At 43.6% G+C, this 26,631-nt stretch overlaps 2 protein-coding genes and 1 pseudogene across 3 annotated transcripts; all 3 read left to right on the top strand.

The window, feature by feature from the left end:
• The first annotated feature begins 1,349 nt into the window (after window positions 1-1,349).
• LOC311493614 lies at window positions 1,350-9,137 on the top strand (annotated as a pseudogene). Its single transcript has 3 exons — window positions 1,350-2,823; window positions 7,476-7,533; window positions 7,775-9,137. The product of its transcript is annotated as an uncharacterized misc_RNA (transcript).
• A 1,389-nt stretch (window positions 9,138-10,526) lies between these two features.
• LOC311493715 (nuclear factor 7, brain-like) lies at window positions 10,527-12,456 on the top strand (the record flags this gene model as incomplete). The annotated part of the gene is made up of 1 exon (XM_084552482.1): window positions 10,527-12,456. The coding sequence occupies exon 1, from the start codon at window positions 11,044-11,046 to the stop codon at window positions 12,454-12,456; it is 1,413 nt and encodes a 470-aa protein (XP_084408608.1). The 5' UTR covers window positions 10,527-11,043.
• An 11,432-nt stretch (window positions 12,457-23,888) lies between these two features.
• Window positions 23,889-26,246, top strand: LOC311493717 (uncharacterized protein). Its single transcript, XM_084552484.1, has 4 exons — window positions 23,889-23,953; window positions 25,423-25,531; window positions 25,612-25,793; window positions 25,901-26,246. Exons 1-4 carry the CDS (start codon window positions 23,919-23,921, stop codon window positions 25,938-25,940), a joined length of 366 nt encoding a protein of 121 aa, XP_084408610.1. The 5' UTR covers window positions 23,889-23,918; the 3' UTR covers window positions 25,941-26,246.
• Window positions 26,247-26,631: the final 385 nt, after the last annotated feature.

Below are 26,631 nucleotides of genomic sequence, written 5' to 3'. Positions count from 1 at the left end.
GGGCTCTGTCCAGCTCCGGGGGAGAAGAGAGTGTTTGCACCCCCAAGACATCCACGAGGAGCTGAGAAAAAAAGGCGGTCGGGCGTGCGCCTTCAACGGACTCAGGCAACCCCACGATGCGAATATTCTGTCTTCTGCTGCGCCCCTCTAAATCAGAGAGTTTCGATTTCAGCCACTTGTTGTCATCTTGTAACGCGGAGCATGTAGCTTCAAGTTGCTGCAACTGTTGGCTAACCTCCTCCGCATTGACCTCGAGATCAGTTATACGCTGTCCTTGTCCCGCGACCGCAACCTGAACCTTGTCTAGCTTAGCTTCCAGACTCCCAAAACGATGAACTGAAGTCAGCGGCTAATGACGCCCTGTGTCCCTCGAGTAAGACCGAGATGTCTTCCGCTGATACGCTAGCTGCATTGATAGCGAAAACTGCGGAGTCTTCAGCTACTGTGTCTTTTCTTGTTTGTTTCCCAGATCTTGACATATTTACTGCCGTTGTATCAATGTAATTCGCGATTGGGCTTAGTCGCTCAACGTTCTGACAAAAAAGTAGGGTTCAAAATGGTAATTGAAAAAGTTAGTAGCAGGAGCTAGAGAGCTGCGCGCCTACTCCATGCTCAGCAAACCGGAAGTCTCTTTTTGCATTTTGAAGCACTACTTAGAACCTTCTTAAGATCCAACAGTGCAAAATGTAAATTCTTGCAATTTTTCAACTGGTCTTAAAATTTTGATCAAGAGTGTATTCACCAGTTCCACACTTAATCCTTTACTAGATTGTTCTTTGCCATGTGAGACTTTCCAGCATTCTTCTGTCTGACTTGCTAGTACCGATCCTGTCTGTCTCCGACTCACCTGCTCCTTCTCCCTCCAAGCAAACCAAATCATTTCCTTCTGTTCAGGCCGGGTTTTGTAAAGCGTCTTGAGGTGATTTGTATCGTTATTGACGATATATAAATAAAATTGAATTGAAGCGAATTGTTCCCGATGAAGAGTTCTGCTTTTGCCCTCCTGGTTCCTGTTTGCCTGCCTGTGGCTGACCGATTAAATTTATGAACTCCACACCGATTCTAGGCTTCTTTGTGCTGCCACTGGGTTCTATTGTTTCAGGCTGCAGGAGGCAAAGAGGTTGGAAAAAGGCATCCTAACAGTAATCAGTGTCAATCAAATGTTTCCTGTTTTAACTCATGAAGAACAAATGTAGTCAAACTGGTTTACTGCGAACTTAGAGACAGTTGGAAACATAAACCTGCGACTTAAAAGGAAATGAAATCAGACTGAGACAGAGCACAGACGCCATTACAGGGTGTACGATCTCTGCTGGAAAACACATATTTGGAGGATTTTAAGAGGAAAAGTGAAGAGACTGTATATTGGTGAGTCCTGCTATTGAAACTACTTCAGTCAGAAATGGCTGAGAAAGTTGCTCTTCTTGAAAGTTTTCTGAGCTGCCATGTGTGTTCAGAGACTTTCAGAGATCCTGTGTCTCTGAGCTGCAACCACAACTTCTGTTCAAGCTGCCTGCAGAAATTCTGGGAAAAAGATGAAAACAAAAATTGTCCTATTTGTAAAAGAAAATCCTCAAAAGAGTTTCCTTTGGTGAACTTTACACTGAAGGAACTGGCTGACTCCTTTGCTGGAAGACAGAAATCTGGATCATCTGAGACAGAAAAGGGCAAAGAGAAGTCATTAATGGTGGTTTGTAGTAAACACAAAGAAGAACCTAAATCGTTCTGTGAGGATGAGCAGAGAGCTGTGTGTCCTGTCTGTGACTCTTCTCTCCACCACAATCACAAAGTGGTTCCTATAGAACAAGCAGTCAGTGACCTGAAGAAGCAGCTGAAATCTGACTTAAAGTCTCTGCAGGAAAAGAGGTACAAATATAAAAAAGTGGAGGAAACATACAATGAGGTGATTCAACACTCCAAGAAGCAGCTGCTGTCCACAGAGAGGCAGATCAGAGCAGAGTTCAACAAGCTCCACCAGTTCCTGAAAGAGGAAGAGGAGTCCAGACTGGCAGCTCTGAGGGAGGAAGAGGAGCAGAAGGGGAAGACTGTCAGCAGAGAGATGAAGAGGATTCAGGAGCAGATCTCCTCTCTGTCAGACAGTATCTCTGCTGTTGAAGAAGAGCTGCAGAAACACCAGGTGCCATTCCTCAGCAGTTATAAAGACACTCAGACCAGAGCCAGATCCCAGTGCTCACTGTCAGATCCACAGCTGGTCTCAGGAGCACTGATAGATGTGGCCAAACACCTGGGCAACCTGTCCTTCAGAGTCTGGGAGAAGATGGAGGAGAAGGTCCACTTCAGTCCCGTCATTCTGGACCCAAACACTACAAGCCGCTGGCTCTATCTGTCTGATGATCTGACCAGGGTGAGATATGGAGACATAAAGCAGCAGCTTCCTGAAAATCCAGAGAGATTCACTAAGTATCCCATTGTTCTGGGCTCTGAGGGCTTCAGCTCAGGGAAACACAGCTGGGAGGTGGAGGTGGATGTAGGGGTGGGAGATCATCTTCACTGGATTATTGGTTTAGTTAAAGAGTCAGTTGACAGGAAGGGAGAGTTACTGGCTTTACCAAAAAGTGGAAACTGGTGTTTATGGCATGGTGATGGAAAATACACTAATGGTAATAAGACTGTGATAGTGAAGAATCCTCTCCAGAGGATCAGAGTCCAGCTGGACTATGATAATGGGGAGGTGTCCTTCTACAACTCTGAAGACATGACTCACATCTACACTCACAGAGACACTTTCACTGAGAAACTCTTCCCATATCTCAGTATTGGTGAAGCCGGTGCTGCCAAAATCTCTGGTTTCAAAATCAGAAAGTGAGATTTCTTTGTGATGTTCAGAGATGTTTGTTTTTCTGTGACAATCACTCCAGGTTCATTTCTCTGTAAAGTCATCATCACACAACAAACCGAAAGACTTTGTCATTCTGCTTGAAGGTAGGTTGTAATTTTAAATTATTTCAAATGTAGAAAATTAAAAATGTAGACCTTAACATTTGTTCTCAATTAAAACATTAACAGTCACTTTTGAATTCAGAGTCTGTTCAGATTTGATTAGCACAAGTACATGACTTTTGTCTGAAAGATTTTTTTTCCTCTCCTGATGAGTTATTTGATCCTTTAACATGTTCTAATGAGATTTTCAGTGGTTCAGTGAATCTAAAATCATTGTGTCTGATTGATTGTTCTTATTTTATTCTACAGCAGAAGTGATTTATTTTCTTGGCTCACAGAAACTGTTAATCCAACTGTCTGAAATGAATGATGTGGTGTGGTTGCCATCAATGATTTAGTTGTTTTTAGTTGGTGTAGGATGTAACTTGATGTTTTTGTTATTCTGCTCATGTTTAATGGATTCTAACAGAATATAGTCTCATGTTGTTCATTAAATCCTCTGATCATACTGTAATCTGAATGATGCTCTCTTGGCTTCTAACAAACATGCTCAGTGTGTCCAGTCAGTTCTTCTCATGTCATTAACTTCCTGTAATTAGGTCAGAAAACAGAGTGTGTGGTGTTTTTGTGCTAATGTCTCTAAAAGACAAGGCTTTAAAACTACAAATACAACTGTCCAAATGTGTTTTGTTCAAACTGTATTTGTTTGTTACTAATTTGCATATGTTGGTTAAAAAAAAGAGGATTGTAAATATGAGGGACAGTTGAAATAAAGGTTGAATTATGCTTCCGCGTAGTGATCACGCAATGGTCACGCAATGGTCACGCAATGGCCACGCAGTTGCTTGGACGCAGTGTGAGACCGTGATGGTTCTGCGTGGGGTTTATGTGTCGAAATGCATGCCACACCGGTAGAGGGCGCTATGGTTTTTTGTGACCGACCGACCGACACTCTTGTGACTATCTCGCCTCGTTATTTACCTTCCGGCTTTTGCCGTAGTCACAGTGAACGATGGACACCGAGACAGAGAGACTGGCGTTGGAGCTCCAAATTATTCAAGCAGAGGAAGAAATACTTCTATTGCAAATTAGGGCACGTCAAAGGAGACAATGATGTTTATGAGTGGAAACCGGAAAAGCGGTCTCCAGCGGATGTAGTTAGCGGACCAATCACAGCCAATGCCGCTGCGTTGCTGCTGCGTTACTGTTGCGTCGCCTCGACGCGCGTCGAGGATTTTTGGGAGGTGCGCGTCTGGCCCTTGCGTAGGACGCACGGGGGTCCGCAAGGACGCAATAGGTCTGCAATAGGTCCGTACGCACGGACGCGCTGTGTCAACGCGGAAGCATAAATTCGGCTTAACAGTTCATACAATCCTTTTTCTCACGTCCCTGAGCCTCAGTTTCATACATGGTCCTTTGCTTCCATCTAGTGGGTATATGCTGGTACTACAGGAAACAAACAGTGACCTTGTTTTCCACTGTCAGCTTCACAATATGACACACTCTTTGTTGACATGTTTCACTGTTGAGTTACATGCACGACAGCCAGTTTTGTCATTTCTATGTATTCTATAATGTGCACAACGATATAATTTGATGATGTAAATGTTAAATAAAACAATCAATGGTTTATTTTGTGTGCATTGCCTCCTGTAGTGTAGTCAGTAGTATCTTGTAACCAGAGTCCCTTTACAGAGGTTAATATCCAACATGGCACACTTGGTAGAACATGTGTGCTTTGTGGTATTTCTATAAACTCTTGGTCCAGTTCTAGTCAAGGGGTTGCTGAATAAGCACAGAGGCATCTCTGTGCTTGGTAAAATTGCTATCAGGGTATCTAATCTAGAAGACATTTTAAATTTCTCCTTTAGTTCATCAAAAATTAATCAGACATAGTAACAGCAACACAGATAGTAACTACGTCTTACCTATCCACAGAGACCAGGGTTATGCATTTGGACCTGTTACTGCTGTTTTACTTAGAGTTTTAATTTTCACATGAGCCTCAACTCCCAGTACCGCAGGTTCGAGGAATTTTAGTAGGGGGTTAGACAGACTTTATTTGTTATTTAGATTTTCATCAATAAGAAATTTTGGTACAATGGCTCATGGTACAGCAGGGATATTTAGCAGAAACGGTATGTACAACAGAAACGGTAGAAACGGGTTCGCCCCATTGATGCGGACTGAACCCAACCGACCAAATATATCATGATTCGCAAATACTAAAGTTACGCAGCCAGCCTTACCTTTAGCAAGCTCCCCAGCTAGCATGTTTCCTCCTTACCCACAGCCATTCGCTTGCTCTCTGCTGCCAGGGACATGTTGCTTACCGCCATACTCTGGCTTTTGCTGCGTATGCCCAATTTGTTTAGGAGAGCAATGGTGGATTTTGCCACGGCAGCCCACCTCCACCGGCCGTACACAGGCCCTCCAACCATTCTGCTCTGCATCTGCTGCCAACTCTGCATATTTAACTCTCTTGCGTTCATTAGCCTCCTCAACTCTATCTTCCCACGGGACAGCAAGTTCAATGAAATAGACTACTTTCTCTGGCTCAGACCACAACAGCAAATCTGGTTGTAACCAGATGCTAGCTATCTCGGTTGGGATAACTAGCTGCTCAAGTCAGTCCACATCTCCCAGGCTCCTCCTACTCTTAGCTGCCCTGTGTTATGCCTGATGCCTGCTAGTCTAGCTTATTCTCTCTCTGTGTTCTAATGAGATTTTCTAATGAGAGATGTGTCTATTCTCTCTGTTAACGTCCATGGAATTCACATTCACCCGTTGTTCTCACTTGCAGCTGCTAAATGTTTCAGAACCTGGTTTTGACGCCAGGTGTATCGTCCTTGGGAAAGACTAACCCTACAACCTGTCGGAATATGGATAAGCGTACATACACAAGTGCACAGAGGACAGGCAGCATCCTCACCTACACACTGGTTTAGGTTCTGGGGAGTTGGCAGCACATTATAAGTAGCCCCTATCATGAATCTAATCCTGCTGGCCTCCATGCTCCAAAGCTCTCTCCACTTCAACTTTCTTTTCTCCACACTCTCCCAGTTCACCCATTGACCCTGCTTAGCCTGCGACACTGCCTTAGAGCATCTTACTGCTTTCTCTTGTTTCTGTACCTCTTCCACTACCATCTTTCTCATTTCTACTACTGATGCCTTGCTCCACAGAGGTTTCCCTGCGCACAGCCCTAGGCCTCCACGCCCTTGCTGTACGTGGCCCGTGATATCCCTATGCCTAAGGGCTGCCTGTGCTTGATGGACTGCCTCTTTTGGGTTCCACTTCCTTCCTGTTTTAACCATGGGTGCTGCACCCCAAAGCCCTCCCTTCAGCTTTCTATTAGCCCCATATTAGAAGTGTCAGACTGACAGTGTTTATGGTGTTGGTGTAAAGTTGGCTAAGGCCAACAGTAGTTTGTGTTCCAGCCTCAGTTACTTTACAGAAAAGCCTCCGTTGCTTTTTTTGTGCGACACGTTACAATAGGTTAAGAACACAGATTTAATTGTTGCAAAGCATTACTTCCTGCTGTGTTTTTATGTCTGACATCATCAACATGTCGTTGTTGACTCAAATTTTACCACATAGTAGTTGACTTTAAAAAAGTTGAAGTTGTTCAACTCCTAGTACCCGCCCTTATCGCTGTTGTACTAATCACAATGCAACATGTTAAATGTTGGCTCTGTCAGGTTCCCCGTGATTGAGCTGACTCAGATCCCAGATACAAGGATGCATGCTGCATTATTATTTGAAGAGAACATACCTTTGCAAACATTTTTAAAATAAAACAAATAAAATGTAACCGCTGTAACCGCTTCTTCTCTAACCGCTTATTCCTGTTAAGGGTCGCATGGTCTGCTGGAGCCTATGTCAGCTGTCATTGGGCGAGAGGCAGGGGTACACCCTGGACAGGTCGCCAGTCTATCTCAGGGAGAGACAGACAACCATTCACACTCACACCTACGGCCAATTTAGAATCACCAATGAACATAACCAGCATATCAGCTAACCACGCAGACACAGCGAGAACATGCAAACTCCACACAGAAAGGCCCAGTCGGCCCATGGATTCGACTCCTGAACCTTCTCGATGTGAGGCATCAGTGCTAACCACCTCGCCACTTTGCCGCCCTAAAATGAAACAAAAGAAAAAAACAACGTCATTTACTTCACCCACGAATCCTTGTGCAATCGTTTCTTTCCAGATATTCCTGGCTAAAACACTGCAGCTCCTATTCACAACAGCCAATTATTAAGGCCAGTTCATTATTATACCAAGTGTATGGACGTTGTTATGAGCCAAAATAGATAGTTTTGTAACTCAAACAAAAAAAACTCCACCAAAAAGACATGCAAGATAACGGGTGTGTTTATGGATGGCAGTGTCACTAATAGGCCATCAGTCATTTTAGTTTCCATAGTTTTTTACTGCTAGACCCCTTGCAGTTTGCCTATAGAGCAAACAGCTCAGTGGATGATGCAGTCAACATGCCTCTTCACTACATCCTGCACCACCTAGACTCTGCAGGGATCTACGCACGGGTCCTATTTGTGGACTTCAGCTCTGTGTTCGACACCGTTGTCTCGGAGCTCCTCCACCACAAACTGTCCCAGCTCACTGTGCCCCCCTCCATCTGTCAGTGGATTACCAGTTTCCTGACTGTCAGGAGGCAGCAGGTGAAACTGGGTAACTTCACATCCAGCACCTGGTCCCTCAGCACTGGCACCCCCCAGGGATGTGTTCTCTCCCCACTGCTCTTCTCCCTTTACACCACTGACTGCACCTCAAGGGACCCTTCTGTGAAACTCCTGAAGTTTGCAGACGACACCAACGTCATTGGACTCATCCGGGACGGTGTGTTCAGAGACTTTCAGAGATCCTGTGTCTCTGAGCTGCAACCACAACTTCTGTTCAAGCTGCCTGCAGAAATTCTGGAAACAAGCTAAAAACAAAAACTGTCCTATTTGTAAAAGAAAGTCCTCAAAAAATTATCTTGAGGTGAACTTCGGACTGAAGGAACTGGCTGACTCCTTTGCTGGAAGACAGAAATCTGGATCATCTGAGACAGAAAAGGGCAAAGAGAAGTCATTAATGGTGGTTTGTAGTAAACACAAAGAAGAACCTAAATTGTTCTGTGAGGATGAGCAGAGAGCTGTGTGTCCTGTCTGTGAGTTTTCTCTCCACCACAATCACAAAGTGGTTCCTATAGAACAAGCAGTCAGTGACCTGAAGGAGCAGCCGAAATCTGACTTAAAGTCTCTGCAGGACAAGAGGAACAAATACAAACAAGTGGAGGAAACATACAATGAGGTGATTCAACACTCCAAGAAGCAGCTGCTGTCCACAGAGAGGCAGATCAGAGCAGAGTTCAACAAGCTCCACCAGTTCCTGAGAGAGGAAGAGGAGTCCAGACTGGCAGCTCTGAGGGAGGAAGAGGAGCAGAAGGAGAAGACTGTCAGCAGAGTGATGAAGAGGATTCAGGAGCAGATCTCCTCTCTGTCAGACAGTATCTCTGCTGTTGAAGAAGAGCTGCAGAAACACCAGGTGCCATTCCTCAGCAGTTATAAAGACACTCAGACCAGAGCCAGAGCCCAGTGCTCACTGTCAGATCCACAGCTGGTCTCAGGAGCACTGATAGATGTGGCCAAACACCTGGGCAACCTGTCCTTCAGAGTCTGGGAGAAGATGGAGGAGAAGGTCCACTTCGGTCCTGTCATTCTGGACCCAAACACTGCAAGCCGCTGGCTCTATCTGTCTGATGATCTGAACAGGGTGAGACGTGGTGACACAAAGCAGCAGCTTCCTGACAATCCAGAGAGATTCACTAAGTATATCAGTGTTCTGGGCTCTGAGGGCTTCAGCTCAGGGAAACACAGCTGGGAGGTGGAGGTGGGAGATCATCCTGAGTGGAATATTGGTTTAGCTACAGAGTCAGTTGACAGGAAGAGGGAGAGATCTGCTTCACCAAAATATGGAATCTGGTGTTTATCGCATTGCAGTGGAAAATACACTAATGGTGCTGGTAAAACTGTGAGAGTGAAGAAGAGTCTCCAGAGGATCAGAGTCCAGCTGGACTATGACAGGGGGAAGGTGTCCTTCTACAACTCTGAAGACATGTCTCACATCTACACTCAGAGACACTTTCACTCAGAAACTCTTCCCATATTTTTATATTGGTGAAGCTGGTTCTGCCAAAACGTCTGATATCAAAATCAGAAAGTGAGATTTCTCTGTGATGTTCAGAGATGTTTGTTTTTCTGTGACAATCATTCCAGGTTCATTTGTCTGTAAAGTCATCATTGATATCAGTGATAGTTTCCACTGAAAGACTTTTTCATTCTGTTTGAAGGTAGGTTGTAATTTTAAATGAACTATTTCAAATGTATAAATTTGAAAATGTAGACCTCAACATTTGTTCTCAATCAAAACATTAACATTTCCTTCCTGTTTTAACTGTGGGTGCTGCACTCCTAAGCCCTCCCTGCAGCTTTCCTCCACCTACCACCCATTTTAAAGCTCTAATAATGACCTCCATTGCCATTGTAAAAGCTAGTAAATTGCACACCCTGCCGTGATGCTACCTCCAGCTCATTGATTAGCTCATGTGACTATGTTCAGTTCTGTTGTGTTCTATTAACCCCATATTAGAAGTTTTAGACTGACAGCGTTTCTGGTGTTGGTATGGGCTACGGCCACCAGTAGTTCGTGTTCAAGCCTCAGTTACTTTACAGAAAAGCCTCTGTAGCTTCGTTTGTGCAAGACGTTACAATATGTATTCAGGTTTAGAACACAGATTTAATTGTTGCAAAGCATTACTTCCTACTGTGTTTTTATGTGTGACATCATCGACTGGTCATTGTCGACTCGACCTTCACCACATATTAGTCGACTTTAAAAAATCGGAAGTTGTTCAACTCCTAGTACCCGCTCTTATCGCTGCTGTGCTAATCACAATGTCACATGTTAAATGCTGGCTCTGTCAGGTTCCCTGTGATTGAGCTGACTAAGATCCCAGATACAAGGATGCATGCTGCATTATTATTTGAAGAGAACATACCTTTGCAAACATTTTTAAAATTAAACAAAAAGAAATGAAACAAATAAATCAAAAAACAACGTCATTTACTTCACCCATGAATCCTTGTGCAGTTGTTTCTTTCCAGATATTTCTGGCTTAAACACTGGAGCTCCTCACAACAGCAAACTACTGAGGCCAGTATATTATTATACCAAGTGTATGGACATTGTTATGAGCCAAAATGGATCGTTTTGTAACTCAACCACGAAACTCGACCAAAACACAAGACATGCAAGATAACAGGTATGTTTATGGATGACAGTGGCACTAATAGGCCTTCAGTCATTTTAGTTTCCACATTTACTTTTAAAATAAAGACATCAATCTGAATAGCTTGTATGCATGATTGTCATGTAATGTAATGTTGTTATTGGCATTGATATTGGTAACAGATGATAAGGTAGGTTTATAAATGGCAGTGGCACAGTGTAACTGGAACATTTTTTAAATAAAAACATGAATATATGAAACTGTGTGTTGTTTGAATAGCTTAGTATTGAATGCACATTTATACATGGCACTAGGCCCAGTTTAATATAAAACAATATTTTAAACAATAGTAGGAGGTTCCTGATCCATCTCTGTATCAGCTTGAAGACCCCAGCTTCAAAGAATTTGATATTAAATCATAACATGTTATATTAAAGACATTTCTTAATGTGACTAAAGCACAAACCTCATATTTTTAATGTTTTTTTTTTTTTACAAACTGAAGGACCTGAATACTTTGTAGAAGAGAATCAAAAGAGATTCAAATGTTGAAATGTGAGCGACACACAACTGAACAAGGAAACAGGAAATGAGAATATTGACCTGAGTAAAACATGATGGCACCATCTGTTGCAGACGCTTTTACACTGCAGCTTTAGTGACAGGAAATAATTCTCAAGACTGAGGTAAAGGAAACTGAAAGCAGATTGAGTCAGAGCTCAGACGCCATTACAGGGTGTATGATCTCCGCTGGAAAAAAACGTACTTGAACGATTTTAAAAGGAAAAGTGAAGAGACTGTATATTGGTGAGTCCTGCTATTGAAACTACTTCAGTCACAAATGGCTGAGAGAGCTCTTTTTGAAAGTTTTCTGAGCTGCCATGTGTGTTCAGAGACTTTCAGAGATCCTGTGTCTCTGAGCTGCAACCACAACTTCTGTTCAAGCTGCCTGCAGAAATTCTGGGAACAAGCTAAAAACAAAAACTGTCCTATTTGTAAAAGAAGATCCTCAAAAGATCATCTTGGGGTGAACTATGGACTGAAGGAACTGGCTGACTCCTTTGCTGGAAGACAGAAATCTGGATCATCTGAGACAGAAAAGGGCAAAGAGAAGTCATTAATGGTGGTTTGTAGTAAACACAAAGAAGAACCTAAATTGTTCTGTGAGGATGAGCAGAGAGCTGTGTGTCCTGTCTGTGACTCTTCTCTCCACCACAATCACAAAGTGGTTCCTGTAGAACAAGCAGTCAGTGACCTGAAGGAGCAGCTGAAATCTGACTTAAAGTCTCTGCAGGACAAGAGGAACAAGTACAAACAAGTGGAGGAAACATACAATGAGGTGATTCAACACTCCAAGAAGCAGCTGCTGTCCACAGAGAGGCAGATCAGAGCAGAGTTCAACAAGCTCCACCAGTTCCTGAAAGAGGAAGAGGAGTCCAGACTGGCAGCTCTGAGGGAGGAAGAGGAGCAGAAGGGGAAGACTGTCAGCAGAGAGATGAAGAGGATTCAGGAGCAAATCTCCTCTCTGTCAGTCAGTATCTCTGCTGTTGAAGAAGAGCTGCAGAAACACCAGGTGCCATTCCTCAGCAGTTATAAAGACACTCAGACCAGAGCCAGAGCCCAGTGCTCACTGTCAGATCCACAGCTGGTCTCAGGAGCACTGATAGATGTGGCCAAACACCTGGGCAACCTGTCCTTCAGAGTCTGGGAGAAGATGGAGGAGAAGGTCCACTTCAGTCCTGTCATTCTGGACCCAAACACTGCACACCCCCGACTCCATCTGTCTGATGATCTGACCAGTGTGAGGAATGGAGACACAAAGCAGCAGCTTCCTGACAATCCAGAGAGACACACTGAGTATGCCTTTGTTCTGGGCTCTGAGGGCTTCAGCTCAGGGAAACACAGCTGGGAGGTGGAGGTGGGAGATCATCCTGTCTGGAATGTTGGTTTAGCTAAAGAGTCAGTTGACAGGAAGGGAAAGAGATTTCCTTCACCAGAATATGGAATCTGGTGTTTCCTGCATCGCAGTGGAAAATACACTAATGGTGATGGTCAGACTGTGACAGTGGAGAAGAGTCTCCAGAGGATCAGAGTCCAGCTGGACTATGACAGGGGGGAGGTGTCCTTCTACAACTCTGAAGACATGACTCACATCTACACTTACAGAGACACTTTCCCTGAGAAACTCTTCCCATATTTCTGTACTGGTGGAGCTGGTTCTGCCAAAACCTCTGATATCAAAATCAGAAAGTGAGATTTCTCTGTGATGTTCAGAGATGTTTGTTTTTCTGTGACAATCATTCCAGGTTCATTTCTCTGTAAAGTCATCACCACACAACAGTGATAGTTTCCACTGAAAGACTTTTTCATTCTGCTTGAAGGTAGGTTGTAATTTTAAATGAATTATTTCAAATGTAGAAAATTAAAAATGTAGACCTCAACATTTGTTCTCAATTAAAACATTAACAGTCACTTTTGAATTCAGAGTCTGTTCAGATTTGATTAGAACAAGTACATGACTTTTGTCTGAAAGATTTTTTTCCTCTCCTGATGAGTTATTTTATCCTTTAACATGTTCTAATGAGATTTTCAGTGGTTCAGTGAATCTAAAATCATTGTGTCTGATTGATTGTTCTTATTTTATTCTACAGCAGAACTGATTTATTTTCTTGGCTCACAGAAACTGTTAATCCAACTGTCTGAAATGAATGATGTGGTGTGGTTGCCATCAATGATTTAGTTGTTTTTAGTTTGTGTAGGATGTAACTTGATGTTTTTGATATTCTGCTCATGTTTAATGGATTCTAACAGAATATAGTCTCATGTTGTTCAGTAAATCCTCTGATCATACTGTAATCTGAATGATGCTCTCTTGGCTTCTAACAAACATGCTCAGTGTGTCCAGTCAGTTCTTCTCATGTCATTAACTTCCTGTAATTAGCTCAGAAAAAAGAGTGTGTGGTGTTTTTGTGCTAATGTCTCTAAAAGACTAGGCTTTAAAACTACAAATACAACTGTCCAAGTGTGTTTTGTTCAAACTGTATTTGTCTGTTACTAATTTGCATATGTTGGTTAAAAAGAAGAGGATTGTAAATATGAGGGACAGTTGAAATAACAGTTCACACAATCCTTTTTCTCACGTCCCTGAGCCTCAGTTTCATACATGGTCCTTTGCTTCCATCTAGTGGGTATATGCTGGTACTACAGGAAACAAACTGACATTGTTTTCCACTAACAGAGAGCTTTACAACACTCAATACAATAAAGATATTTTATGGATTCTATAATGTGCACAATGATAGAATTTGATGACCAACAGATTAAATAAAACAGTGAATTGTTTACTTTGTGTACATTGACTCCTGTAGTGGGAATCAGTAGTATTCTGTTGCCTTGTTGTCATGTTTTCTGTCATGTTTTGTCACGTTTTCTGTCATGTCCTTCGTTCTTGGTTTCTTGTCATGTCTTTCCGTCATGTCTTTTCACAGTTACGGGTTTAGTTTCTTGGATTTTCTGTTTATTGTTGTTAAGTCTTGGTTTTTCATAGTCATGGTTTAGTGTTTAGGTTTTTTGTTTCCTGTTTTATTTTGTTAAGTTTTGAATTTCCTGTTTTCTTACGCCATGTTTTCCTTTGATTAGATCACTGAATGCACCTTGTCTTGTCTCTTGATTTGCTTCACCTCGGGTGACCAGATGTCCCGCTTTGTCCGGGACAGTCCCGCATTTTCATTACTTTTCACACGTCCCGCAAATTGAGACGTTGTCCCGCATTGTTATTGACAGTCAGACTCCAGTTTTGAAATGCATGTTTTATAATCTGGCATTTATCAAATAGCTGTTTGGAGAAAGCAGTGAGCTTTCTGTCATCAGGGGGCGGGGCGGGCTGTTTGATCATGTCAATCAAACTGGGACGCGGACGCAGGTTAAGGGCGCGCTCACCAACAATAAACAATGCAAATTAGATCAGAACGGCATGCAGCACGAGACATGGAGGGAAGCATAACCCGTACGACTGAGAAGAGGAAATGCAGCTATAATAAAGACTGGGAACTATCTATCCCTGGGTGAAACCAGTGCAAGGCGAGTCTGGTAAAGTTTGCTCTGAAGTTTGCTTGAGTCATTTTTCCGTTTCACACGGAGGTGAATACGACGTGAAACGACACAGACGATGCGAGACAAAACGTGTTGCTCAACTTGTGAACTTGGGAAAGTTGCAGTTAAATGGCGAACCGTGAGTACTACAGCTTGGCCTTCACCGCCAAGAAAAGAAATCATCACGGAAAAAAGCAACAGTACGATGAATTGAAAGGGTTGCAATCCTTTAATTAACGATGACAAGGATGTAACCAAATAGACCATAACATCAATAACATTCTCCGGAACAAGAAACATTATCCACATTAACTTTAGAAAACTGGAGACCATTTAGGCTACATAGTTGAAATTAAATAAACATAGCCTACTCTAAAGACAAAATCTGAAAATATGGGCCGTAGTGTGATTACGGCGCTGCTCATCTAGCTGAAGATCAACTCTTGTGTCCCCAAAAGTTTTCAAACTGACCGTCGCTTGCAGGTGGGCTGACTTTGTCAGGTTTGTAAGGCTGACAAATCCGCCGCTGACCCAGGTGGATGACCTGTCAGTTGTAAAAAGTAAACAACTCCAGCAGTCCAGCCTGTTTGTTTTATTACAGCCCGTCATCCATGGATATCGCTGATAATTTTTGGTCTTGAAATGCCTTTCCACTTTCTTAAACTTTTCTTTTAATTCCAGTTCTGGAGTTGGTCTTCCGTTTTTTATTATTTGAAGTTTTTCTGTGAAAGGCCGCCTTGAAAAAGGCGATGCTATCAAGCTAGCCACAACGTCACTCTCGTCTGCCGCCATTTAACTCTGAGCAGTTGAGTCCACTTATCTGTTTCTATGTATGATCAGAGAACGTCTAATATGGGGAGAAGTTCCACTCTCACTGAACTTCCGGGTTCTGAACTGTTGCAGTTCCACTCTGATTCCATATGAGTGCGCTCTCAGGACGAGTGCAGAATGAATGGCAGTCTACGGAGCGATACCCCTCAAAATCCACTTTTCTCAGGATATAATTTTTTGTGCAGTAATTTGAATATTGAATTTGAAAGGAGATGCAAAGAAATTACACACTGCTGGGTGTTAGATTTTTTAGAGTCACTTATTTTGCTTTAAAAAGTATTTTAAAATGTCAATGACGTCATACACATCGTACGACCAGATACTGCTTTACGGCAATCCTTCAGTCACTGCTTTGGTGCTTTCGCGCTCTGCACTTTCTTTTCTCTCGAGGCATGGACAACACAGCTGACACGGGTAAATAATCGTGCTAGAAGAGTTTCTGTTTTGTTATTTTAAAAGACCGGGCCGAAAAAAAAAAAAACTTGGGCGAAAAAGTCCGTCTTAACATTCTGGTCCCGCTTCAGATGCCACGATGCCGTCAAGCGGGATCTGGTCGTAATCAGTCCTTCACTGACCAATCAGCGTTCATTAGCACAATGCTAGCGTGTTATGGGCAACAACAACTCAACCTGTAAGAAAACGAAAGGACATAAGTTCTCGTTCATTCAACTTTTGACCTATAACCCATGTTGAACTTGCAAAACCTACAATCAAATCTGAGATTTCTCAACGACAATCGGGTGAAAGAGACACATTTAGCCGTTTAGCTCCATAGAGTCCCATTCATGTTGCACTCATGGCGATCGCCCCCAGTGGAAATCTGGTGGAACTGCAACCAAAATTAGTTACAATGGGACTTAATAGAGAGTGGCACGGCTCTCCGTAGACGGGCTCTGGTATGATCTGATTGTCTGTACTTTTCAAATTTTCAATAAAGGTTTGCATTAAATGTAAAAAAAAATCTGAGCGGTTGAGTCTCATCCGCTCTCATCACTCTGCCGAGATTCCGATGTTCGGACTTCAGGAAGGCCTACAATCTTTTGTTTTAGTCCCGCCCACTTGAAATCAAACCGTGATTGGTCAATTTGCCCGTCACTCTCCAAACCAAAACACATAGCTCGGCCTTCCCCGGGATTCGTGAAGTCCTAACCAACTAATGAGCCAGCTAACCGGCCTTGATAGAGACGGACGATTCTGATTGGATAACATGTTTTCAGGACAGTAACCCTTTCATTGCTGATGTGAACTTGACAGTAAAGTTTAAAACATAGATGAGAGAAAATGTATTAAATGTATTGTATTAAATTAAATGAGACAGAAATTTAAAAAATATATATTATTTTTTATTTAATACTTCTATTTTTTGGTCCAAAATGTTTTTAGGCCTTCTCTGAAGGCATAGAAGGCCCTGAAGGTTCCCCACTGATATATATATATATATATAGCCTATATTATAAAATATTTAAGTTTTTATTTGCAGGCTGTTATGTGCTACTTAATTAATCAGATGGCAAAGCATAGTAATGTAGCAAAGGGGCAGAATAGAAATGTTTATTTTTTCTGTTAGTTCTTTTAGACTACCTTGATGCACTGGTATCTCACATTGTCCCACATTGTCCCACACAAACGTAGCCTTTGTCCGAAGCCTTCACCTGTGTCTCGTCACCCCGGTTCCTCATGTGTATATATAGCCCTGCCTTCCTCTTTGTCTCTGTCGCGTCATACTGCTTGTTACTGCTTGTCGTACTGTTTGCCATGCCATGTGTTTCTTGTTAAGTGTTTCATGCCAAGTTCATGTCATAGATTTGATGCCACGTCATAGTTTTAAGAGTGTTTTTGATTCTTGGATTTCCTGCAACCTGAGCAGCTCTTTTTGGTTTTGTAAGTTGTTTTTTTTTTTGTATTAAATTCCCTTTTGCCTGCTCCTGCCTCCTTCGAAGTCCTGCATCTGGGTCCTAAATCCCAAACCCCGCTACCCCCTTGTGACAGAATGACACGACCACGTAAGGACCCAGCAGACTTTGTTTTTGACGAGGAGGACAAAAGGCAAGTTAAAAATTATCTGGAGCGAAGACTGGGATACGGACCATGGCTCACACCTGAGTTGTTGCCTTTTTTCTTGGGCACACGTTTGGCCATGGAGGCCCCGACAGTCAGGATGGGTCCACGAGGACGCCATGGAGGGAGGTCTGCTGGCCGGCAGCCTCTGGAGTCTTGCACTGCCGGCCACATGGTAGCGTCTCCCCGGCCTGCTGGCCACCGGCCAGCTAGCTTCCAGCGAGCCGCTCATGCCTCCATTCCTGCTCCAGCTCCCGTACCGGCCTCGAGGGTCGGCCCATGCCCCGCTCCTGCTCCTGTACCGGCCTCGAGGGTCGGCCCATGCCCCGCTCCTGCTCCTGTACCGGCCTCGAGGGTCGGCCCATGCCCCGTTCCTGCTCCTGTACCGGCCTCGAGGGTCGGCCCAAGCCTTGCTCCTGCTCCTGTACCGGCCCCAGGGGTCGGCCCAAGCCTTGCTCCTGCTCCTGTACCGGCCCCAGGGGTCGGCCCAAGCCTTGCTCCTGTTCCAGTACCGGCCCCGAGGTTCGCCTCTTCTCTGGTTCCCGAGGTGGCTCGGACCCCGGCTTCTGCTCCCGTTCCCGAGGTGGCTCGGACCCCGGCTTCTGCTTCTGCCCCTGTCCTCGAGGTGGGTCTGGCCTCTGCTCCTGTCCCCGCTTCTGCTCCTGAGTGGTTTGTCCAGTCTGACAGGCCACCCGGCTGCCCACCTGAACTCTCTGCCACGTCTGCCCGGCCTCCCGGTCGGCCCCCTGAACTCTCTGCCACGTCTGCCCGGCCTCCCGGCCGACCCCCAGAACTTTCGTCTGGCCCAGGATCCCTCCTGCCGTGCCCCCTCCACCCACCCAGTCGAGTTCAGATTTTTGTTTGATAGTTTTGTATTGTAGGGACGTCTGGGATCCGTCCCTTAAGGAGGGGGTTCTGTCATGTTTTCTGTCATGTTTTGTCACGTTTTCTGTCATGTCTTTCGTCATGTCTTTCGTTTCTGTCATGGTTTCTGTTTAGTCCCGTCATGTCTTTCCGTCATGTCTTTTCACAGTCACGGGTTTAGTTTCTTGGATTTTCTGTTTATTGTAAGTCTTGGTTTTTCATAGTCATGGTTTAGTGTTTAGGTTTTCTGTTTCCTGTTTTATTTTGTTAAGTTTTGAATTTCCTGTTTTCTTACTCCATGTTTTCCTTTGATTAGATCATTGAATTCACCTTGTCTTGTCTCTTGATTTGCTTCACCTGTGTCTCGTCACCCCGGTTCCTCATGTGTATATATAGCCCTGCCTTCCTCTTTGTCTCTGTCACGTCATACTGCTTGTTACTGCTTGTCGTACTGTTTGCCATGCCATGTGTTTCTTGTTAAGTGTTTCATGCCAAGTTCATGTCATAGATTTGATGCCACGTCATAGTTTTAAGAGTGTTTTTGATTCTTGGATTTCCTGCAACCTGAGCAGCTCTTTTTGGTTTTGTAAGTTGTTTTTTTTTTTGTATTAAATTCCCTTTTGCCTGCTCCTGCCTCCTTCGAAGTCCTGCATCTGGGTCCTAAATCCAAACCCCCGCTACCCCCTTGTGACACTTGTGGTATTTCAATCAACTCTTGGTCCAGTTCTAGTCAAGGGGTTGCTGAATGAGTTCAGTGTCATCTCTGTACATGATACACTATATTACCAAAAGTATTCGCTCACCTGCCTTTACTCATTCTATGAACTGAAGTGCCATCCCATTCCTAACTCATAGAATTCAATATGATGTCGGTCCACCTTTTGCAGCTATTACAGCTTCAACTCTTCTGGGAAGACTGTCCACAAGGTTGAGGAGAGTGTTTATAGGAATTTTTGACCATTCTTCCAAAAGCGCATTGGTGAGGTCACACACTGATGTTGGTCGAGAAGGCCTGGCTCTCAGTCTCCGCTCTAATTCATCCCAAAGGTGTTCTATCGGGTTCAGGTCAGGACTCTGTGCAGGCCAGTCAAGTTCATCCACACCAGACTCTGTCATCCACGTCTTTATGGACCTTGCTTTGTGCACTGGTGCACAGTCATGTTGGAAGAGGAAGGGGCCCGCTCCAAACTGTTCCCACAAGGTTGGGAGCATGGAATTGTCCAAAATGTTTTGGTATCCTGAAGCATTCAATGTTCCTTTCACTGGAACTAAGGGGCCAAGCCCAGCTCCTGAAAAACAACCCCATACCATAATTCCTCCTCCACCAAATTTCACAGTTGGCACAATGCAATCTGAAATGTACCGTTCTCCTGGCAACCTCCAAACCCAGACTCGTCCATCAGATTGCCAGATGGTAAAGCGTGATTCATCACTCCAGAGAACGCGTCTCCACTGCTCTAGAGGCCAGTGGCGGCGTGCTTTACACCATTGCATCCGACGCCTTGCATTGCACTTGGTGATGTGTGGCTTGGCTGCAGCTGCTCGGCCATGGAAACCCATTCCATGAAGCTCTCTGCGTACTGTACTTGGGCTAATCTGAAGGTCACATGAAGTTTGTAGCTCTGTAGCAATTGACTGTGCAGAAAGTCGGCGACCTCTTTGCACTATGCGCTTCAGCATCCGCTGACCCCTCTCCGTCACTTTACGTGGCCTACCACTTCGTGGCTGAGTTGCTGTTTTTCCCAAACGCTTCCATTTTGTTATAATAGAGCTGACAGTTGACTGTGGAATATTTAGGAGCGAGGAAATTTCACGACTGGATTTGTTGCACAAGTGGCATCCTATGACAGTTCCACGCTGGAATTCACTGAGCTCCTGAGAGCGGCCCATTCTTTCACAAATGTCTTGTTTCACAGTCTGCATGCCTGAGTGCTTGAATTTATACACCTGGGGCCAGGCCAAGTGATTAGAACACCTGATTCTGATCATTTGAATGGGTGAGCGAATACTTTTGGTAATATAGTGTATCATTGCTATCAGGGTGTTTTCTACTATCTAATCTAGAAGAAATATTTCAGATATCACCTTTGTCTCATCAGAAAATGCAGTGACTACAGAACATATGTACTTGGTAGTAAGCTGATATCTCTAACAGCTGGTAACCTGAAGCATCTCATAACCTGGACTTTACTCATTTCATTTTTACCTTTACGTGAACGTGAGAAAGTCCATGATCAATGTGAGCATCATGTTTTTGTTCTGTTATCTTGGTTTATTTAATTGTTCCCTGCACTGTTTGGTTGTGAGTTCCTGCAAGATTCTGTAGAGCCCACATCTTTGAGCTCATCTCAGAGAGAGCAGTGAAAAATATTAAAATCTACCTGCAAACCTGGAATAAGACGATGTTAAAAGATTTTCAGCACTTGAGTCTTATTTATTGTCACATTCAGAAAAAACTGAAAGTGGTTTAAATAAACAAATGCATCTAGTTAATGTTCATGACTTAAAGTAAAGAAGATCTTTTCTGATTCTAGCAAATTTAAATTTTATGTTTTCATCCACTTTAAAATAGAAGCGTTGTTCCCAGTTTGATGACAAGAGGACGAGAAATGAAATACATTCTAAAATTCACTCTGTTAATTTTCACATGCAAAACATTTCCACAGTTTAATTTAATTTAATTCTATGTGTGTTAATGTAACTGTGTGTGAAAACATCATGGTGATAATTGTGGTTCATTTACTTTCTAGTTCATAGACTGTTACAGAGACGAGAATCACTGTGATTCTGTAAATATGAAATATATAGAAATAGATTCACTGATCTGATTTGATTTTGGACAATAAAGTTCTATTTTGAAATAAACTTTTCACTTTTGCTGTAATGTTTGTTTTCATTCCTCTTTCCTGTTCTATTGTAGATGCATTCTGTGTTAAAGAGCTGTCACTGGTCACATTTGGTTCAATTCACTTGTTTATGTATTCAGGTCACATGGGAGTTATTTAGTGTCAGTTTATTCCACTGTCAGTTTCTACCAACAACACTGACTCCTAGAAATTTAATTTCTCTAAAACTATTTCTGTTTAACAGTCAATGTGATTATTTTTTCTCTCTTAACACAAGGAGGAAATGTTGAAAATTGTCCTGTACTGCAACCAGCCACCAGGGGGCGACATATATATTTTCTGATGTTTTGAAGCTCAGTGTGGCGTCTCTGGTCGTCTCCATCTTGTCTGACTTCACCTAACTCCCAGCTGATCCAAACATGGTCAAAGATAAATTAGCTGTAGAGACCAAAACTGTTTTAGTACCAGGCTGTAAACATGTTTATTTCTGCTGTTTTTAACATGGAGGTCTATGGGGATTGACTCACTGCTGGAGTCAGCCTCTAGTGGACATTATAGGAACTGCAGTTTTCAACACCTCACCTGTTTTATTTCCAATCCAATCCAATCCAATTTTATTTATATAGCACAATTTAAATAAACACAAGGTTTCCAAAGTGCTTCACAATAAAATACAATAAATAACACAACAGAAGTACAATAGAACAACGAACACAATGAGGTAAAAGTACGGTAAAACAAAAATAAAGCCAATGAGATAAAAGAGATAACAGATAAAACACAGTAAAAATCCTTAAAATAAAATAAATGAGGTCAACTTCCTACTAGGTGTTAAAAGCCAAGGAGAAGAGGTGGGTCTTTAGGTGGGATTTAAAAACAGACAGAGAGGAGGCCTGTCTGATGTGCTGAGGCAGATTGTTCCAGAGTTTTGGAGCTGCCACAGCGAAGGCACGATCCCCTCTGAGCTTCCGCTTTGTTTTAGGCTCTCTCAGGAGCAGCTGATCAGCTGACCTGAGAGAGCGGGAAGGAGTGTAAAAGTGTAGAAGCTCAGAGAGGTACGGCGGGGCAAGACCATTGAGGGATTTAAAAGCAAATAAAAGAATTTTAAAGTGAACCCTAAAATGTATGGGCAGCCAGTGGAGTGAGGCTAAAATGGGGGTAATGTGCTCATGTTTTCTTGTGCCAGTTAAAAGCCGAGCTGCAGCGTTCTGTACCATCTGGAGCCGAGAGATGGCCGACATACTGACCCCCACATATAGTGCGTTGCAGTAATCCAGCCGAGTGGTTACGAAAGCGTGGACTACTGTCTCGAAGTGCTGCCTGGAAAGAATAGGTTTTATTTTGGCCAGCTGCCTGAGGTGAAAGAAACTTGATTTAACGACCGACCTGATCTGGCTCTCAAGTTTAAAATCAGGGTCCATCTTCACCCCCAGGTTTGTAACGGTGGGTTTCATGTACTGGGTTAGGGGACCAAGATCTGGCAGGGGGGTTCCAGTGGTTCCACTAAAAACCATCACCTCTGTTTTGTCATGATTAAAATTTAAAAAGTTAAAAGACATCCAGGCCTTGATGTCATCAAGACATTTCAGCAGTGCAGTGACGGAGCTGGTGTCATTTCTCTTAAGGGGTATATAAATTTGGCTGTCATCTGCATAACAGTGGAATAAAATACCATGCTTCCTAATTATGGAACCAAGCGGGAGCAAGTAGAGAGAGAAGAGGAGAGGGCCAAGTACTGAGCCCTGTGGGACCCCACATGAGAGGGGAGCAGAGGAGGACACAGAGTTGCCGAGGCTAACACAAAACGTTCTATCAGCCAAGTACGACCTGAACCACTCCAATGCCACGCCTCGAATGCCCACCCACTGGTCCAGGCGAGAAATTAGGATCTTGTGGTCCACTGTGTCGAAGGCAGCAGTTAAATCTAAAAGCACGAGAATCACAGAATCACCAGAGTCTGTAGCTAAAAAGATATCATTAAAAACTCTTAAAAGTGCTGATTCAGTGCTGTGCAGGGATTTAAAACCGGATTGGAAAGTCTCAAGAATATTTTGGTGTTCCAGAAAGGCCATTAATTGACCGTAAACTACTTTCTCAATGATTTTTGAGAGAAAAGGGAGTTTAGAGATGGGCCTGTAATTGGCAAGAACAGCAGGATCTAGCCCTGGTTTTTTAATCAGTGGCTGCACCACTGCATGTTTAAAACTCATAGAGACCATACCTGAGGACAGACTGCTGTTAATGACTGAAGCAACATATGGACCTACAGTAGGGAAGAACTCCTTAAAAAATCGAGCAGGGACAGCATCATTTGGAGAACCTGAGGGCTTCATATGACCAACAATCTCCTGTAAGGACGACAGCGTCACAGGCCCAAACTGGTTAAAAACAGCAGAGCAGGTGACAGAGCTTGAGGGGTCATACGCAGAGGGGGAAATTAGAGCCCTAGTGGAAGAAACCTTGTTGATAAAAAAGTGTAGAAAATTTTCACAAACAGCAGGGGAGGTCTCCATACTGACAGACTGTGGGGCATTCAGGACAGAGTCAATAGTATTAAACAGGATGCGAGGCTTGTGGCAGTTTGACAAGATGATTTCTGACAAATGTTTTCGTTTAGCAGCTTTCACAGTTGTTTGATAGCATCGCCAACAGTCCCTAAGCATTTCAAAAGACACCTGCAGTTTGTCCCTCTTCCACCTGCGCTCAGCTCTGCGACACTCACGTCTGACAGCCCGAGTTGCGTCATTTGCTAAAAGCTGCCTCCGTACTTTGCCAATTCCACATATTCTTCAAGCTAAGAGTTCATTTTGTGTCATAAGATGCAGTAACATGCTGAGAAAGTCACTGGCCTGCTGCTACCTGAGCATTTATTGTAAATCTTCAGTCGTGTCTCGTAGAATCTAACTGAGACTCCAGTTGTGACCAACAGCTGAGAGCTTCACTCCCAGGGTCTGTCCTTGTAATCCTACCCAAGCCCCATGATGCACTGGGGAGGTTTCTACGGCAACTCTGACAGTCAACAAACATGGCCGACGCTGCAGGGAGCTCTGAGCGACATGAGTGAGTAGAGTTACTGATTATTCCACTGGAAACAGCTGACACATTACAGATTCCTTCAGAGGACTTCAGTGTATTGAACCAGTATCTAAGTGAGTGGGAGGTGTTTGAAGAGACACAGTGAGCAGCTGGAGACACAGGGTCCTTTCTACTTCCAATGAATTGATGTCAGTGGACGGATTAGTCTTCAGTGCAGCAATAAAGACGTTTCAGCTGAGCGTCACACGTCAAACATGAAGCTCAGAGATGATTCCAGTTTAGTTTGTGTGTTGGGACCAAATGTCTTGAAAATGTGACAACGCTCAAGTTTCCCTTCAACGTTTTTAGCTTCAGCTAAATTCAGTCACTTTTAGTTCAGTCTGCTTTTAGGTCTGACAAAAAGTCAAGGAGGAGGAAGTGAGGCTTTAGCAGTCCTACCACACTGGAGAACTGGACCCATGGAGAGTTAAGGACGGGACCATCTGGTCCAGTGGCGTCTGATGGATGCTGGCTCGCCATCTTCTCTGTCAAGGAGAATCCAAACTCTCATTTGATTCCAGGTGATCCCAGCCTGTGGAGAAACCAGATTATTAGGATATAGAGCCACAGTGAACGTCACCTCACAAGCCTCTAAATCCTGCTGCAACACAGGAGCAGTTAAACCCATGAATTCATGTTAACTGTAGAGCACTTCACTGCAGGAGTGTTTGATCATTTCAACCATGAATTCTCCTCATTAAACCTTTAAACTCTCACATTGATGTGTTTCTCTTTTGAATCCAGGACTTAATGAAAGCACAAACATTTGACACGTTCCTACGACTGAGGTTCTGCTTTAAGAGTAGATCTCAAAGTCTTTTTAAACATGCTGTCATTAACACTGGCAGATAATAAGAGCAAACGTGCAAAGCGTAACACAAACAGCAGCAGTCTGGAGAAGAAATCAAGTTTCCTTCTCCAGCTGGAATTCTGCAGCCTCTGATTTAACCACACTTTGTTTAGTGGAACTGCAAATAATCCTGGAACTAAAAGAAGTTTACAGGACTTCTTTCTCTACTGGGCAACAGAAACATAAATGATGGCTGCAGCAGAATGGTCAGGTCGTCATGTGACCACAGAAGCCAAATAAATCTGCATCAGTACAAGGTGAACCACACATTATTAACTGATTAATTACTGCTGAGTTTTTATAAAATGCTAAGTTTAGTCAGAGCAGATGAAATAAAAACTATTATTTAATTAAACACAACATTCCTCTGGACTCACGGATGGATAAAGAGGAATTAAAATCCTCAAAAAGAGACGAAAACCATAAAATAGGAATAAAGAATTGGGGAATAAATCATGATGTGATGGAAAATAATTTAGTTTTATTCCAAATAATAAAGAAAAAAACAAATGCTGATGAGGTGAAAATAATCAGACTGTTGTTGGACTACTTGATAATATCTGAAATCTGAAATCCACACTAACATGGTCATGTTCCCTCCCAGACGTTCCCGCTCCCACATCCCAACGTTCTCAGGGCGACATTCCATGATCCCCAAACTGTACGTGATGCCATGGAAACAGGACATGAAGAACCAGAGGCTGCTGATGAAGGTAGGCGCCAGTGGAGGAAACAAACGCACCTCCCTGCAGACTGTGCAGTCAGACTGACTGTGTGTGAATGTGTGGTTCAGAACGCAGCTCTGGCGGGGATCCCTGTGGTTCCTCTGGAGGAGTCTTTGTGTTTTTGTGGTCGGGAGCGTCTCTGCCACAGCCAGCGCTCCACCCAGAGCTCCTCCTCCTCCTCGTCCTCCTCCTCCTCGGCTCCTCTCAGCCAGACAGGACTGACAGCTCATCGCTCCTCCCACTTCTCCAGGTGAAGAAGCTCATTCAGCTCAGATGCTGCGTTCAGAAACCTAAATGAAGGTATTTCTGATGATTTGATGAAAATCAAGTCAAACATTTGCTGCTGTTTTCTTGCAGGTACAACAGCTCTGTGGTGACGACCAGACGGCTTTACTAAACCTGAGGACAGATCAGTCCTTCACCACAAACACTTCACAAACACGTGTTTAACGTTGTTTCAGCTGCAAGACAAATCTCATCAATAATAGTTTTTATGTGAATTTTCCACCAATTTAAAGACAAAGAAAAGTTCTGGTTCTGTTCTGTAAATGTGGAACCAAGAAGAATCAGAGAACCAGTTTCCATCAGTCCTCTTGACTGAGTGATGAATGCAACTCTTTTTCAGGTTCTTTCTATCTCTGGGAGGCTTGACACCTTCATGCATATGTGAGGATTATTGCAATAAACATCTCTGAAAGACACTTGATGTTGTGAGTTCACTCTAAGAAAGAAACTTCCTCAACGATACTGAGTTAGCTGACTGAAGAGAGGCTGGAGGCTAGCAGTCTGGAAGCTAGCTGGCTGTAAGGCTAACACCAGGACACTGGTGGAGCCCAGAGGAAGTCGGTAGCCTGGCTTCCTAGAGGGAGATGTCCTGAAGGTCTAGCTCACCTGAAAGGTGACTCCTGGGATTTGGACAAGGTGGAATCATGCAGAGAGTTAAATAAGTCAGGTTGAGGGCTATCAGGATGATTGCTATCTGACTCAGGAACTGGAGCAGGATGGTGGGGAGGCTCATAGCTAGCAGGCTGGACACCAAGCAGGCCCATTCAAACCACCTGTGGTGCAGGTGAGAGGGTGGCTGCCTC

Source organism: Chelon labrosus, assembly GCF_963514085.1.
Source record: "Chelon labrosus genome assembly, chromosome: 9".
NCBI classification, from domain to species: Eukaryota; Metazoa; Chordata; class Actinopteri; order Mugiliformes; family Mugilidae; genus Chelon; species Chelon labrosus.
Note: the sequence above shows the minus strand (reverse complement) of the source record. Positions and strands in the feature narration are given on the sequence as shown.

Excerpts from the sequence above, each read along its gene's own strand:
- LOC311493717 (XM_084552484.1), top strand. The coding sequence starts at position 23,919 with ATGGCCGACGCTGCAGGGAGCTCTGAGCGACATGA. Across the intron at positions 23,954-25,422 it reads GGGAGCTCTGAGCGACATGA|ACGTTCCCGCTCCCACATCC; the intron begins GTGAGTAGAGTT and ends GTTCCCTCCCAG. Across the intron at positions 25,794-25,900 it reads CGCTCCTCCCACTTCTCCAG|GTACAACAGCTCTGTGGTGA; the intron begins GTGAAGAAGCTC and ends GTTTTCTTGCAG.